Genomic DNA, 14,142 nt, shown 5'->3' with positions numbered 1-14,142 from the left:
GCTGCTAAAGATTGTTTGTGTGCGTCAGTCAAACAGGCCAAATCCTTGTAGCTATTTGAATAAATTGAGCGCATCCTTCCTGTGCGTGAACAAACCAGTGCTATTATGTTTCACCTTATTAAATTAAAACGTTAGACCTCTGCCCATTTGTCTCTATATACTCGTAATTTGCATATATTTTTCTTTTTTTGTCAGTGGACCTGGCGATGGGTTTTTCAGCTCTGGATTTCAGTCCCGGTTGATTGGGAACAATCTTCATAATGTCTCTGTTCCGGAATGTGAGTATCTCGATCCTTGTGGAATAAAAACAATAATGAGGATTATCAGCACATCCTATATCTAAACAAAAGCTCTTCCTTGTATTTAAGAACATCTCTGAGAGTAGAAACATTTTAAAAAGCAAAGCTTTATCACTTTTTGTTCCTTTTAGGGGAGGTTGCTTTTGTTCGTTGATATATTTTGAGCAGGATAGAATGTTTGTAATGTTGATAGAGATGGACTCAGATTTATTTCTAAAATTTTGATCTTTTTCACTTCTGTGTTGAGAGTATGCCGTAGAAAACTGTGATGAAAACATATAGTATGCCTCACACACATGCACATTTGCTAGCTGTAACCATGACACATTGCTGTGGCCAACCTTCCCTCCCTCTTTCTCTCCTTCCTCTCCCTCCCTCCCTCCTTCCTTCCTTTCTTTCTCTCCCCTCCCTCCCTCCCTCCCCCTCCCTCCCTTCCCCTCCCTTCCGCCCTCCCTTCCCCTCCCTTCCGCCCTCCCTTCCCCTCCCTTCCCCCCTCCCTTCCCCCCTCCCTTCCCCCCTCCCTTCCCCCCTCCCTTCCGCCCTCCCTCCCGCCCTCCCTTCCCCTCCCTCCCTCCCTCCCTTCCCCTCCCTCCCTCCCTCCCTCCCTCCCCCTCCCTTTTTATTTCTCTCCTTTCTTCCTTCTCTACCTATTCTTGGACTGTAACTCCTAGTAGTCCTCCTGATTGATCTATCTACCTACTATCTATCTCTATCTAATCTATATATCTTATCTTATCTGGCGGATTGCTGGGAGTTACAATCCATGAATAGGAAATAGGAAATATTTACAGATTGCTCTCAAAGACATCTAAGGAGAAGCAAGCTTACAGCTTAGAAGCAGTGTATTTGGAGCATCCTCCTCCCCTAAAGGGGATGCTGGGAGATATCATTTTAGCACATGTGCTGTATAATCATTTAGCTTTTGGGGGTTTTTAAGTACTTTCTGCTATATTTTGAGAGGGGTTTATGAGTGATGGTCACTCATTGGTCTGTTAGGGGTGTAGTGTCCAAATTTCGTGTCAATTCGTCCAGTGGTTTTTGAGATATGTTAATCCCACAAACAAACATGACATCTTTATTTATATAGATGTAGCAGGCGACAGAAGATGGGGCCAAAATTGATTAGTTCAAATTATATGTTTTTGTGTCATCTTCTGCTACGATTAGTGGAAAATGGGTTTCATTTTTCATGAATCATGGCCACAATTTAGCAGCAGGGGTTTAGCAAGTTTCCAACTTCTTCTATAGTGTAGTAGAGAGAGATACTGTGAGTTTGTTCTCACAAAGCTTTTACTAATAGATGTTCTGCTTGTTGAATTCTTTTCAGCATCTGGTCATATTGAAGTAATGCTTGGTTAGTTAACTAGAGGCAGCTTGGAACTCTTATCTTGTAACATACTTAACAGAGTGCTGAGGAAAGGATCCCTACTGAAGCGAGAAAGTAGATATGGGAGTGCAGAGAAGCAGGGTTGATGCTTTGGAGGGAATAGCATGTTTTCACTGCACCTCCCACACTTCAGTCTGTGAGCTGAGGATTTGTGGTCAGAGTGTTTTTTCTGTAGCTGTCTGGTTTCTACTCACAGCAGGAAGGAAAAACAAATCATAAAAGGAATAAGAGACATGCAATTTGAAATTGTTTCAATCAACAGGGCTATTCAAGGGCAAGTACAGTGTGTGGGTTTCTGGCATTTTTTCCAAGAAGATTTGGCCGCATTTATTAGAACACATGCTGGTGTTATTTCAGTTAGCAAATGTACAGACATGTAATTTCACTAATCTGAACCTAAATAGTGGGCTATTACAAAATGACTATTCTTTGGATTTTTTCTAGCTTCCTCTCCTTCTTTGAATCTCTAACACACTTTTAGAATTCTGATTTAGAAGTAGTTGTAGTTATTAAATCATGATGGTTTGGTGCAACCATTCAGCACCAGTTTCAGATCACAATGGAATCTTAGTCATAATTAGGATTGACTATCTTATACACAGGGGTTGGCTTTGTGGGCTGGCTTTGTTTACAAGTATACATTTTTGTTCAGAATGCAGGGTTGTTAGACTATGATGTGGCCTAGCAAAATAAGCTCTTTTAAGCTATTGTTCTCTTCCTTCAGACTTGGCGTATGGCTCTATAGTTACAGTAAAGAACCTTCGTATGGCAGGTGGATATCTTCACTCTCATTGGCATTTGTATCCTGAGGGAGTTGGAGCACGGCAGCAACAGGTTGGTGAACTGTTAGAATGCCATGTTTTGGTGAGGTTCTCATATGTTATTATTATGAGTTGAAAATGGGGAAAACATTTATGTACTTCTTTTGGGGGCATTTATCTTCTGTGTTATATTTTGTGAACATGGGGGTTATTGTGTTGTCTCAGGCTTTCATGACCAGAATCACTGGGTTGATGTCTGTTTTCTGATCTATATGGCCATGTTCCAGAAGGTTTATGTATCTGTGGAAGGTCCAGGGTGGGAGAAAGAACTCTTGTCTGTTGGAGGCTAGTGTGAGTGTTGCAATTAATCACCTTGATTAGCATTGCAAAGCCTTGTAGCTTCAAGGCCTGGCTGCTTCCTGCCTCGAGAAATCCTTTGTTGGAAGGTGTTAGCTGTCCCTGATTGTTTAATAGGGGTTATTCGTAGAATCATTCCTAGGAAACATGAAAGATAAAGCCTGTCTGATTCCTGATTGGTTTTAATTTGCCAGATATTTTCCATTTGTGAAAACAAATGTTTTGTTTTCACAAATTACTTTCTCACTACTGTAGATACAGGAGGCCCTCCACTTTTACATAGTTCAGGGGTGCAGAACCCCCACAATACACAGTTTAAAAAATCCGAGATAAACCTAGCTAGGAGTTTCTACAGTCTCCAGCATGAATCTTTGACCAACTTCCAGTAGAAAGTGTTCTTGGAGTCACCCTGAAGGACTTAGAGATTTCTAGAGACAACATACTAATCAAATCTGCAAATAGCCAAATCAGAATATCAGTGGCTGGGGAACAATAGTGGGAAACGGCTATTACACAAATACTGTTAGCAGAGTAAACCTACAACAGTGAAGGTGTGAGATGCTGTTCAAGGAGCAAAGTACACCAATAGCTAAAGTTTAAAGTTATCTTTATTAAGAGAACCCCATTACTGATAGAGAAAAGGAGTTGTTTAGGCCTCCAACTCCCAGAATTCCTGACTATGGAACAAGCTGGCTAGGGCTTCTTGGAGTTGGGGGACCAAACAGTTGGAGAGCCACAGGTTGAGGAGGCCTGCTCTAAAGAAACAAAGAAGTGGAAAGTTCCAGGGACGGGGCTGAAAACTGAGAAGCCTAAGAGTATTAGTCTGTGTTACTCATAGTCTATGCAGGACAGATAGGCAAAGAAGAAAAGAGAGATCCAGGACACTCTAGATTTTCCTATTGATTAATTTTCCCACCACCAAAATGAGGCACTGTTACTTGTGTAGAGGATTGTTGAACTCCAACAAATACAGCTTCCCATAGCTTGTTATAGGATTCTGGTTGGCTCCTGTAAGGAATAGTAGTGGTCTTTGGTTCATACCAATTGATTATATGCAATATTGACTGCTGGGGAGGTAGTTCTTATGCATGGCCTCAAGTCCATAAGGTTGACGTTTTGTAAATACAGTATTAAACATTCATTATAACAGCCCATTACTACACTGTAGGGTGAGAAGAAGCAAAAAACACAGTTATCTCTTTAAAAATATGTGTAGATAGTTAATTCTGTATCTTGATTAATTCAAGTATATGAGATGTTAGAAATAGTGTAGGTTGGGTATCACTTATCTAAAAGGTTTGGGCCAGAAATGTTTTGGATTTCAGTTTTTTTTATTTTGCAAAATATATTTGCATAATGAGATAACTTGGAGAGGGGACACAAAATTCATTTATGTCTAATATACATCTTGTACACATAGCCTGAAGGTAATTTAATATGTTTTAAATAATTGTGTGTGTACAACAAAATTTGGATTTTGGAGTATTTTAGATAAAGGATGCTCAACTATATTATAAATACTGTTTTGTGGCATATTTATATGTATAGCATGCTAACTTGGAATAGCTACAGCCCAGTAGAAGGCCATCTGCTTTTACCATTTACCAGTGTTCTGCTACATTTTAATTCTTACTATATACAGAATTTATTTTACATTGAAAATAAAGGCAGTTCATGTATTTTGTGTTCATTAGTGAACTCTGTCTTATTTTTTATATTAGAAAAATTCAGAGGTTCAAGAGTAGATAAAACTAGGCAAAAATTATTGATGCTTATTGAATAGTGTAGGAGCATCTTTGTTCCTATAAAGTAGCAATATGTGCGGAGAAGGAAGCTTTATTCTCTGTATCTGAATTCACATCCATTTGAACTATTCAGGATAATGAGAGATCAAACTCAGGTACCCCCCCCCCCCCCCAAAAAAAATCAATTCTAGCACCTTTTGTAGTTTGCTGTGATGCTTCACAGATGAAATCCCTTGAATAAGAGCAGAATTAGATGCTATCATTATAGCAGAAGCTGACAGTGGGGTGTACAGCAACTCTCTGAGAAAGATCATACTGGATCAGTTTCAGGTCATAAGCACTGCTAGTATGAGTAAGAAAGACCACCTGTCCTATCAATCCCTGTCCATCTAAACTGATCATCCAGGAAAAGAAGCAATTAGATTTCAGCTGTAGTATATTATTAATGCATCTTTCAGGGTAAGGAACTTTCCATGTTGTTTAAAAGATCAGGGGTATGTTCTTCTTTTTTAAAAAGCCCTCCCTTTACCGTCTGAATGTATACTTTTTAACTTTATTATTTTTCAATTTGATGCTGTATTTTAATCAGTTTTCCTCATCCTCGATCCACAGAGAGAGATGGGTAAGAAATAAATGATAACATTTGAGATATTTATTATGTCTATATGGAAGAGTTCTTTGGAAAACACCAATATACATTTTTTGAAACTTATGAAAAACACTTAAAAATAATATAGAGTAGCAACTGTGTTTCAATTCCTTGAGCAGTGTGTGGCATCTTGTTTGTTTTGCTGTTTATTGATTTTGTACAAAGAATGTGTGACTTGCTAATATGTAGACATGAAAATGCTTGAAGAGATGAAGTTCAATGATCCCTGTCTCTTCCTAGGTCACTGCATATTTACACAAGGACTTGAATAACTTATGGATTATGAAGAAACACAATGTAAATACAGGTAAAGTGAAAAAGGGTCATGTAAATTCTGCCATTAATTTGTTCTTTTTTCAAGGAATTCTGTCCCTTTTCCAAGGATATTTATTTAGATGCTTGTGTGTCACTGGATGCCATATTTTAAGAAGGACATTGACAAGCTGGAATAGGGTCAGAAGGAAAGCAGTCAGTATGATGATGGTAATGATGATGGTAAAAATCACTCTAAGAAAGGATGTGTGCGTTTAACCTCTGAAAGAGAAGATCAAGGGAAGAGATAGTAACAGACTTCTGGTATCTTTAAGCTTCTCGGCTACTTATTTGTTGTTCCAGTGAACAGAACTAGAACCAGAATGTTAACATTATGCATTATTCAGTGGTCTTGTCTTTCTCTGCCTCCTTAAAATATTTTTGTGGTAAAAAAAATGTTTTGAAGTACTGTTGGGGAAATGCAGGAGAGTTACAAATGAAATCCAGTGATATCCCACCCATACCCCTTCTAGCCATCCCCTCAAAATTCAAGTAAATGAATGAGTGCAATACTTCAATAAAAGATTGTTCTCCAAATTGCATCTAGAGCAAAAGCCTGATATTATTATTATTATTATTATTATTATTATTAAGCCTGTACCTTGGAAAGTCTGACTTGGCCACAGTAGTCCATGCTCTGGTTACATCCCGTATAGATTACTGCAACACACTCTACGTAGGGTTGCCTTTGAAGACTGTTCAGAAGCTTCAAATGGTCCAACGGGTGGCAGCTAGATTGCTCACCGGAGAGGCATTCAAGGAGCATACAACTCCCTTGTTAAGCCAGTTCCACTGCTACCGAGCACAATTCAAAGTCCTAAGTGGTTCCGTCCCAGCTTACCTGTCCAAACGTATCTCTCCCTATGAACCATCTAGGAGTTTAAGATCATTTGGGGAGGCCCTGCTTTCGTTCTCACCTTTTTTGTAGGCACAACTGGTGGGGACGAGAGACAGGGCCTTCTCAGTGGTGCGCCCTCAGCTGTGGAACTCCCTCCCTAGGGATATTAGATCAGCCCTTTCCCTCCTGACCTTCCACAGAAAAGTAAAAACATGACTCTTTGAACAAGCCTTTGGGAACCTAATGCAATATAAACATGTTTCTATGTGAAATCGAATACTGGAATGGCTTGTTTTTGGACAACGAGGCTAATAGTGAAGGTAGTGGTTTTATATGTTTTTAAAGGTTTAAATCTATGTATTTTCTAATTCTGTTTTAAATGTTTATTGTAATTTTTACATTGTTTTAATGGCATCATATAACTGCTTATGTTGTAAAGCTGCCCTGAGTCACCTTCAGGTTTGAGAAAAGTGGGGAAGAAATATCGTAAATAAATAAATAAATAAATATTATTATTATCTTTATTTAAACTATGCTTTCTCCCTGTGGGAACTCAAGGTGGCTAGGATTGTTAGTAGCTAACAATCCCTATTTCTTCTTTATCTTACTTCTACATATTTTATTTTTGTGCTACCAACTCAGTTGTCTGTTGAAATTGATGTTAGTTTTAAAAATATTTCTCCCAAGCTTGAATGCCTTTGCATTTTTCCTCTATCCCAGTGGCAATACATCCTGTTCACTTTAAATAAGTTTTTCAGTGCCACCCTCTGAGTCACCTTCAGGGTTGAGAAGAGCGGGGTATAAATACAGTAAATAAATAAATAAATAAATAATAAATTATGAAATTCCAAAATAGTATTTCTACTTCAATTAGATCTTTGGTCTAGAAAAATATTCAATTGTATGTGTCAGTGGTTCTCAACTTGTGGGTCCCCAGATGTTTTGGACTTCAACTCCCAGAAATCCTAACAGCTGGTAAACTGGGAATTCTGGGAGTTGTAGGCCAAAACACCTGGATACCGACAGGTTGAGAACCACTGGAATAAATATCAATCTGGTCCTCTAGGTGATTTGGGCTTCAGCTCCCAACTGTCTCATTCACTTTGGCCAACAGCCAAATGCCCTAGGAGTTGAAGTCCAAGACTCTTGGAAGGGCCAGGGTTTGAGATTCACAGGTGTGTATGTATATGCATATATTAATAAGGTATTCCTAGTTTATTTGGTACCAGCATTCCTAAATCTTCTCCATGTTCCTCTGATCTCATGCTATGACCTCTTCTGTTTCACCAGATCATTCAGACCCATCTTCCCCTATGGAGTTTGTGAGGCATGGAGATATAATTCGCCTGGAACATAAAGAGTAAGTTGTTCAGGAAATGGAAGGAGTCATGAAGGTGTTTTAAATTTGGAGTTCAAAAAAGTTCCTTTTGGATTTTAAAACTTAGAAACCTCCCCCCTCCCGGATTTGTAGTCCTCCCCACCCAGTCTTCAATGTCCTGGATTTAACTTGAATTGAACAGGACTCCTTGCCTGACTATAACCAGTAGTGCAGCTGTGTGGAGGAGGATAAGGAAATTGCACCCAAACAAAATTTTCTTTCAATCATTCTATATTACTAGGTAATTCTACCTATCCTTTTTGTTTGGATGCCTAAACTGTATTTTTAAAAGTTGATCTGATGTTTTTTACATTAATGCAATGCTACCAAACACAATTCAAAGTGCTGGCTTTAGCCTATAAAGCTCTAAACAGTTCTGGCCCAGGTTACCTGTCCGAACATATCTCCCTCTATGAGCCAACAGGTTAAGATCTTCTGGAAAGGCCTTGCTCTCGATTCCGCTTCCTTTGCAAGCATGACCGGTGGGGATGAGACATAGCCTTCTCAGTGGTGGCTCTCGACTATAGAGCTCACTCCCTAGTGAAATTAGATCATCCCCCTCCCCCCTGACTTTTAGGAAAAGGTTAAAGACATGGATGTTGTGACCAAGTATTCAGTGAGTAATTTATCAGTACAAAAAGATGGAATAGTGCAATTACAAATTGGAATGGCCGTGGACTATGATTTAAGTGGTTTTAAGGTTTTTTATGTTTTTAAAGTGAAATAAGACTTAACCTTCTTGAGATCCAGTAATGAGTTTCCTTTATCCTTTTTCAAGCATCCCAATGTCATGACATGGGACTTTGCAAGGCCATACTCTTCAACCACAGTGTTTGTGGGCAAAATATGAAGAGGAAATGTGGAGGTTGTAGCTGTAATTGCATTTGATTACACATGGTTACATTTCTGCCTCAGATCTCTACTATAAATACAGGAGTCCATAGATAATGGGGTAACATGACAGTTCATATTGCAGTTGTCCTTCAAACATGCCATTTTGGAATACTTGAATAAGTGCTACATTTCATGATTGAATCTCCTACTCATTTTTAAAGTGGCGCAGAATTCTATATTTGGTGAAAAGAGATTAATTTGAAAGAAGAGGAAATTATGCACCTTATTGTAAATAGTAGTCATAACATTTTGCCTCTTGGTTAATATACAAAGTATAATTGTATTGCTGTCATATTCATCTCAGTTTAAGATAATACTAAACCTTGTCAAAAAATATCAAATCAAACAGATTTTGTTTTAACTTCAGGACTTCTAGAAACCTACATAGTCATCAACATGAAGCTCCCTTGACAAGAAAACATCTTCAGGTCACTGGATATGGCATAGTAAGTGAATAATGCTTGATTCTGATTGCCATCTGGAATATATTGTAGTCCAAAAATAAACGTCTGTTTTTTCTATTTATTTTCCTTCTAGAACAGGGAGACTGTAGCAGAGTTACGGATCAATTCACCAATAAGAAAGAAAACAAAAGCATCTATTACTTAAAACCTGGCTTGGCATCATCTCAAAAACCAGTTGTGTTTTGGAATAAATATGTTTTGTTGAATTTCTGCCCAAAGTAATAAGCTAGTCTTGGGAGCAGCCACTAGAAACTCCATCTTTTGTGATGGTGAGAAGCGTAGTGCAGGTTCATGTGACCTTACTTGGGAGCATCCTATAAGAATGATTTTGTTTAAGGTGGCACTCTTAGTTTCTGTAACATTAGCAAGAAGGGTGCCAAGGTAGGCAGCTTTGTTGGTGAAACATAATTTCTGTCATTTGAACATGACAGATTAAAATTAATAGTGGATCTGGATTTTCTGCCTAAGTGCTTAAAGAGAAAGAGTGCCATGGAAGTAGTTTATCTTCAAAAATGTTGCCTAAAATCATGTCATCTAGAAAAACAGATGGCACACTTTGGATGAGAAGAGAGCTGTGAATTTATTGGAAGAGAACATCTCAAATTTAGTTTCACAGGGACTTTGTTTATATTACACAATCATAGAATTGTAAAACAAAAGGTACTTAGATTGGTTATTGGAAGATGAATTGATGCATACATATTGAAATACTATAACTATAAGAATAAATCCCACCCAAAATGTGTTTGGCAACATTTGACAAGATCACATGCATCATCGATGGCTTTTTTCTGCTTAAGTGTCTTTACAGAATATTTAAATTGCTGCAGGATAGGTTGAGGCTTTAGTGTTTGGCACAATGTAAGTCAGTAGAAGCAGCTTTTTAAACACCATGCTGCAATCTGTAGTATCAAAGTGGTTCTTCCACCCAGAAGAAGGGCTTGGGTAGGCCCCAGTTGTAGTGGATTACTTCTCCTGGCCATCCCAAGAATGAGAAATTGTACTTACCATGAAGGTTCGTTCTGGGATGGCAAGAGGAGCAACCACGCCCTCCCTCAAACGAACAAACAAACAAAAATTAGTTGACAAGTGGAAGTGGTTCTCAGAATTTACATTAGTTAAAGCTTGATAATAAAACTGTTGGAGAAGGAGGCGGCATCTTAATGGCTCAACTGAAAATGAATCTTGGATCCTGCCATTCTGGTTGGAGTGTGCGGGTGAAACCCAGTTTTAGTGGATTGCTCTTCCTGCCATCCCAGAATGAACCTTCATGGTAATTAAAATTTTTCAATTGCCCTTGTAATGTTTATTTCATAGAATGGAACAGGAGACTCCAATGATTTCTGGCGAATTGAGGTTGCAGGAAGAAGAGCTGGGAAGCGTATCAAAGTCCTGCGTAGTCAAATCCGACTAATTCACCTGGCTACTGGTTGCATCTTGGGTTCAACTGGAAAGACACTGCCCAAATGGTAATTGTGTGAAAGCATGTGGGTGTTGGAGTGGAACTATGGGAGACCAGGCTTCAAATCCCTGTTTAGTCATGGAAACTTGTTGAGAGACCTGGACAAAGTCACAATCTTTCAGTGTCAGAGGAAAGCAATTGAAACTCTCCTCTGAACAAATCTTGCTAAGAATACTTCAAGTCAAGATTGTCTGAGGGTTGACATAAGTCTGATGACTAGAAGGCATACAACAAGTAACATTTATATCCTTGTTTTCCTCAAAAGGACACAAGACAGCATACATGGCTCTCGTCATCTCTATTTTAGGCTCGCAACACCTGTGTGAGATTGCCATGCTGAGAGTGTGACTCGCCCAATTAATTCAATTAATTTAATGAGGGTGAGAACCAGATCTTAAATTTCAGTCCAGCATGCTAACTATTACAACATATTGTATCTAGATTTTAAGGTATTGAAGTTCTGTGTAAATCCAGGATTAAAGAAGACTTCTTTTTGTTCTCAGCAGCATACATCTCTGCACATGCAAGTATACACATGTGAACAATGCTTTTGGGGGTGCAACGTGTCAAAAGTATGCTTTCCTCTCCTAAGGGTAGTTCTACTCAGAGAGCAGATACACTGCTGGAAGGTTCTTATTTCTGTGAGACTTGTCTTTCAAGTAAAATTAAAAGCAAGTGACTAAAGACGCGTGTTCCAGGGAAGAAGAAGAAAATAATTATAGTAATAATTCTTCATTTCTTACCTACTTCTCTCCATTGATCAAGGTGGGGAACAACACATTAAAATGTAACATTTACAAACAATGAAATCTAGTTTTAAATTAGTTTGAAAGGCTTAGGAACCAAGGAATCAGTATATTTGTTTCCTAGAACAGATTTCTCAAATGGGAAGGGGAGTGATATGCGGTTTATTTTTTTATGCAACACATGGGGAGTGTGGGTTACTTAATTGTTGCAGTTTCTGGATATTGAAAATATTTTTTTCAATTCGAAGCAAAATGTTCTTTTCAGTGGGGTTACATTGATGTGGGCTACCCTATTGCAAGGTATGTGAGTCATGCACATCCTTTTAAAATACAATGCATTTTTCCTTTGGATTACATAGAGCAGTGGTTCTCAACCTGGGGTCCCCAGATGTTTTTGGCCTACAACTTCCAGAAATCCCAGCCAGTTTACCAGCTGATAGGATTTCTGGGAGTTGAAGGCCAAAAACATCTGGGGACTCCAGGTTGAGAACCACTGACATAGAGCATATCTTTGGCTCCTTACTAGATAAATAGGGAGCCCGGATGCATTTGGGAGAGATTTTGAAGTTCCTTTGTGAAAGACCTGGTGTTTGTTATCTCTTCCGGTCAGACTCTTGCTGCTGCAGCTGCTTCTTTTTAAATGGCATTCTAAGAGTGAACCTACTATTTGTACTTGGATGCAGAGTGGGCCTTTTTCATCTTGATTCCCTTTAAACATGAGGAAATATAACTCCCATTATTTTCAGCCACTCCATATGAACAGAAATAATAATGTGTTTGTAAATTTCAATGTGTAAGCTGCATTATTTGCAGCTACACATTATCTGTACTGGCTGGGAATAATGGGAGTAATAGTCCAATAGAACTGAAGAGTACTAGAAAACTTCTAAGTCATTTGGAAATATGGGTTAGAAGTTTCAAAAACAGCTAGAAACCTGGTGCATGTGTACTCTTTTGACTTATTGGACATTTATTTATGATTCTCTTTACAGTGTGGCTTTTTGTGGATTCTGAAAGGCCACGTTTTCTGGAAGTATTTTTGACACAAAATAATACTCCATACGGTCATAGAATATGAATGCCCACAGGGATGACCTTTTGTTTATGACTAAAGATGCTGTCCTTTTTTGCAGGGGCTGGGAGCAAGTGGAGGTCACTTGTACTCCATATCAGAAAGAGAGTCCTAATACTCTCTGGAATGTTGAAGATCACATCAATCCCAGGTGTAAGTGGCTGAATGCATGTTTTTATTGCAAAAGTGTTTAGATCTTTCTCTTTTTGAATGTATGTTCCATGTCCATGTTAAAGACAGAGCTTCTATAAAGCAGTCAAGGCAAAAGAATTAGAATTGGAATTCTGTACAATTAGGTCCAAGACTGTATTTATTTATTATTTATTTGCTTCATTTATACCCTGCCTTTCTCACCCCAGAGGGGACTCAAGGCGACTTACAACTCCGGCAATATCCAATGACATATACAACATAATAAAAATCTCCTTTATAAATTTATTCAAGTCTTAAGATTCTTAGGAGGGCTTTCTTTGGGTCCCACCACACTCACAGGCCCATGTGTTAGAGATACATAAGATGATCTTCTCAGTGTCTCTTGTAGTCTGTAGAGTTCATTCTATGGGGAATCAGGTTGATCTCCGTTCTGCCATTGGATTATATTAATAGATTATGCAGAGGGCTCTTTTATTGGGATGTATGCTGCATGTATATTGTAATGTTTTGAAATTAATTTTATAGTTTAATTTTGTTTGCTCTATTTGGTTTTAATGTTGCAATCTGGGTCCCATATTTGGTTTTAATGTTGTAACTAATGTATTGTCGGTTTTTTCGGGCTATATGGCCATGTTCTAGAGGCATTCTCTCCTGACGTTTCGCCTGCATCTATGGCAATCATCCTCAGAGGATGCTTGCCCTACAACAACATCCCACAACAACCCAATGTTGTAATTCTTTAGGGTCTCCAAGGAAAGGGTTGGGTACAGAGAAGATTGAAAATACTGTGTTTGGTGTGTTTTTTTCTCATTACACCATTTGGACTATGGCACCCACATTGATTTACATCTAAGGGTACATCTAAATTATAGAATTAATGTAGTTTGGCACCACTTCAAATGTCATTCTGCAATGCTATGGAATCATGGGAGTTGTGGTTTGGTGAGACACTATTACTATTTTGCAGCATTCTTTGTAAAATAAGGCTAAAGACCTTGTAAAACTGCAACTCCCTTTATTTAATAGCATCAAGTTATAGCTGTTAAAGTGGTGTCAAACAGATGAATTCTGTGTTGTCAAAGGCAAGTGTGAATGTTGCAAGTAATCACCTTGATTAGCATTGCAAAGCCTTGCAGCTTGAAGTTAATCAAGGTGATTAATTGCAACATTCACACTTGCCTCCAACAGACAAGAGTTCTTTCTTCCACCCTGGACCTTCAACAGATATATAAACCTCCCTTGTCTAATTTCCAACTCACCTCACAACCTTTGTGGGCAAAATGTCAGGATATAATGGTTCTGGAAACGTGTCCATACAGCCCCGGAAAACTCACAGCAACCCAACATTAATTCTATAGTGTAGATGCACCCTAAATATGGTTTAATACAAATGGAAATATTCTGCCTAAACAACCGGATACATTCTGTTTCAATGTATTTTCCTTTCTGTAGTGCCGAATATCAGTCTGGATGTTCTGAAACCATCCTTTCCAGAGATTCTTCTGGAGTCTCACATGGTTATGATCCGAGTAGGTAGAATTTTCATGTTGATTGTGATATCTGCCTTTTAAAGCTGCCTCCAGTAGAGAACAAGATGAATATATTTGGCAAGGAAGAGCAGTATA

The 14,142-nt window shown here is 38.5% G+C and overlaps 1 protein-coding gene across 1 annotated transcript in view; it reads left to right on the top strand.

Annotated features, from left to right (window-relative positions):
• The window catches only part of POMT2 (protein O-mannosyltransferase 2), a 42,732-nt gene that overhangs the window by 19,160 nt on the left and 9,430 nt on the right, over positions 1-14,142 (top strand). Inside the window, exons 8-15 of the mRNA XM_060757896.2 lie at positions 196-278; positions 2,411-2,520; positions 5,439-5,505; positions 7,639-7,708; positions 8,988-9,066; positions 10,402-10,553; positions 12,426-12,517; positions 13,970-14,046. Of these exons, the coding sequence (XP_060613879.2) occupies positions 196-278; positions 2,411-2,520; positions 5,439-5,505; positions 7,639-7,708; positions 8,988-9,066; positions 10,402-10,553; positions 12,426-12,517; positions 13,970-14,046 (730 nt within the window). The remainder of the gene's footprint in view (positions 1-195; positions 279-2,410; positions 2,521-5,438; positions 5,506-7,638; positions 7,709-8,987; positions 9,067-10,401; positions 10,554-12,425; positions 12,518-13,969; positions 14,047-14,142) is intronic.

This window comes from Anolis sagrei, chromosome 1 (genome assembly GCF_037176765.1).
Source record: "Anolis sagrei isolate rAnoSag1 chromosome 1, rAnoSag1.mat, whole genome shotgun sequence".
Taxonomy (NCBI): Eukaryota; Metazoa; Chordata; class Lepidosauria; order Squamata; family Dactyloidae; genus Anolis; species Anolis sagrei.
This window is presented reverse-complemented; position numbering and strand designations above follow the sequence as displayed.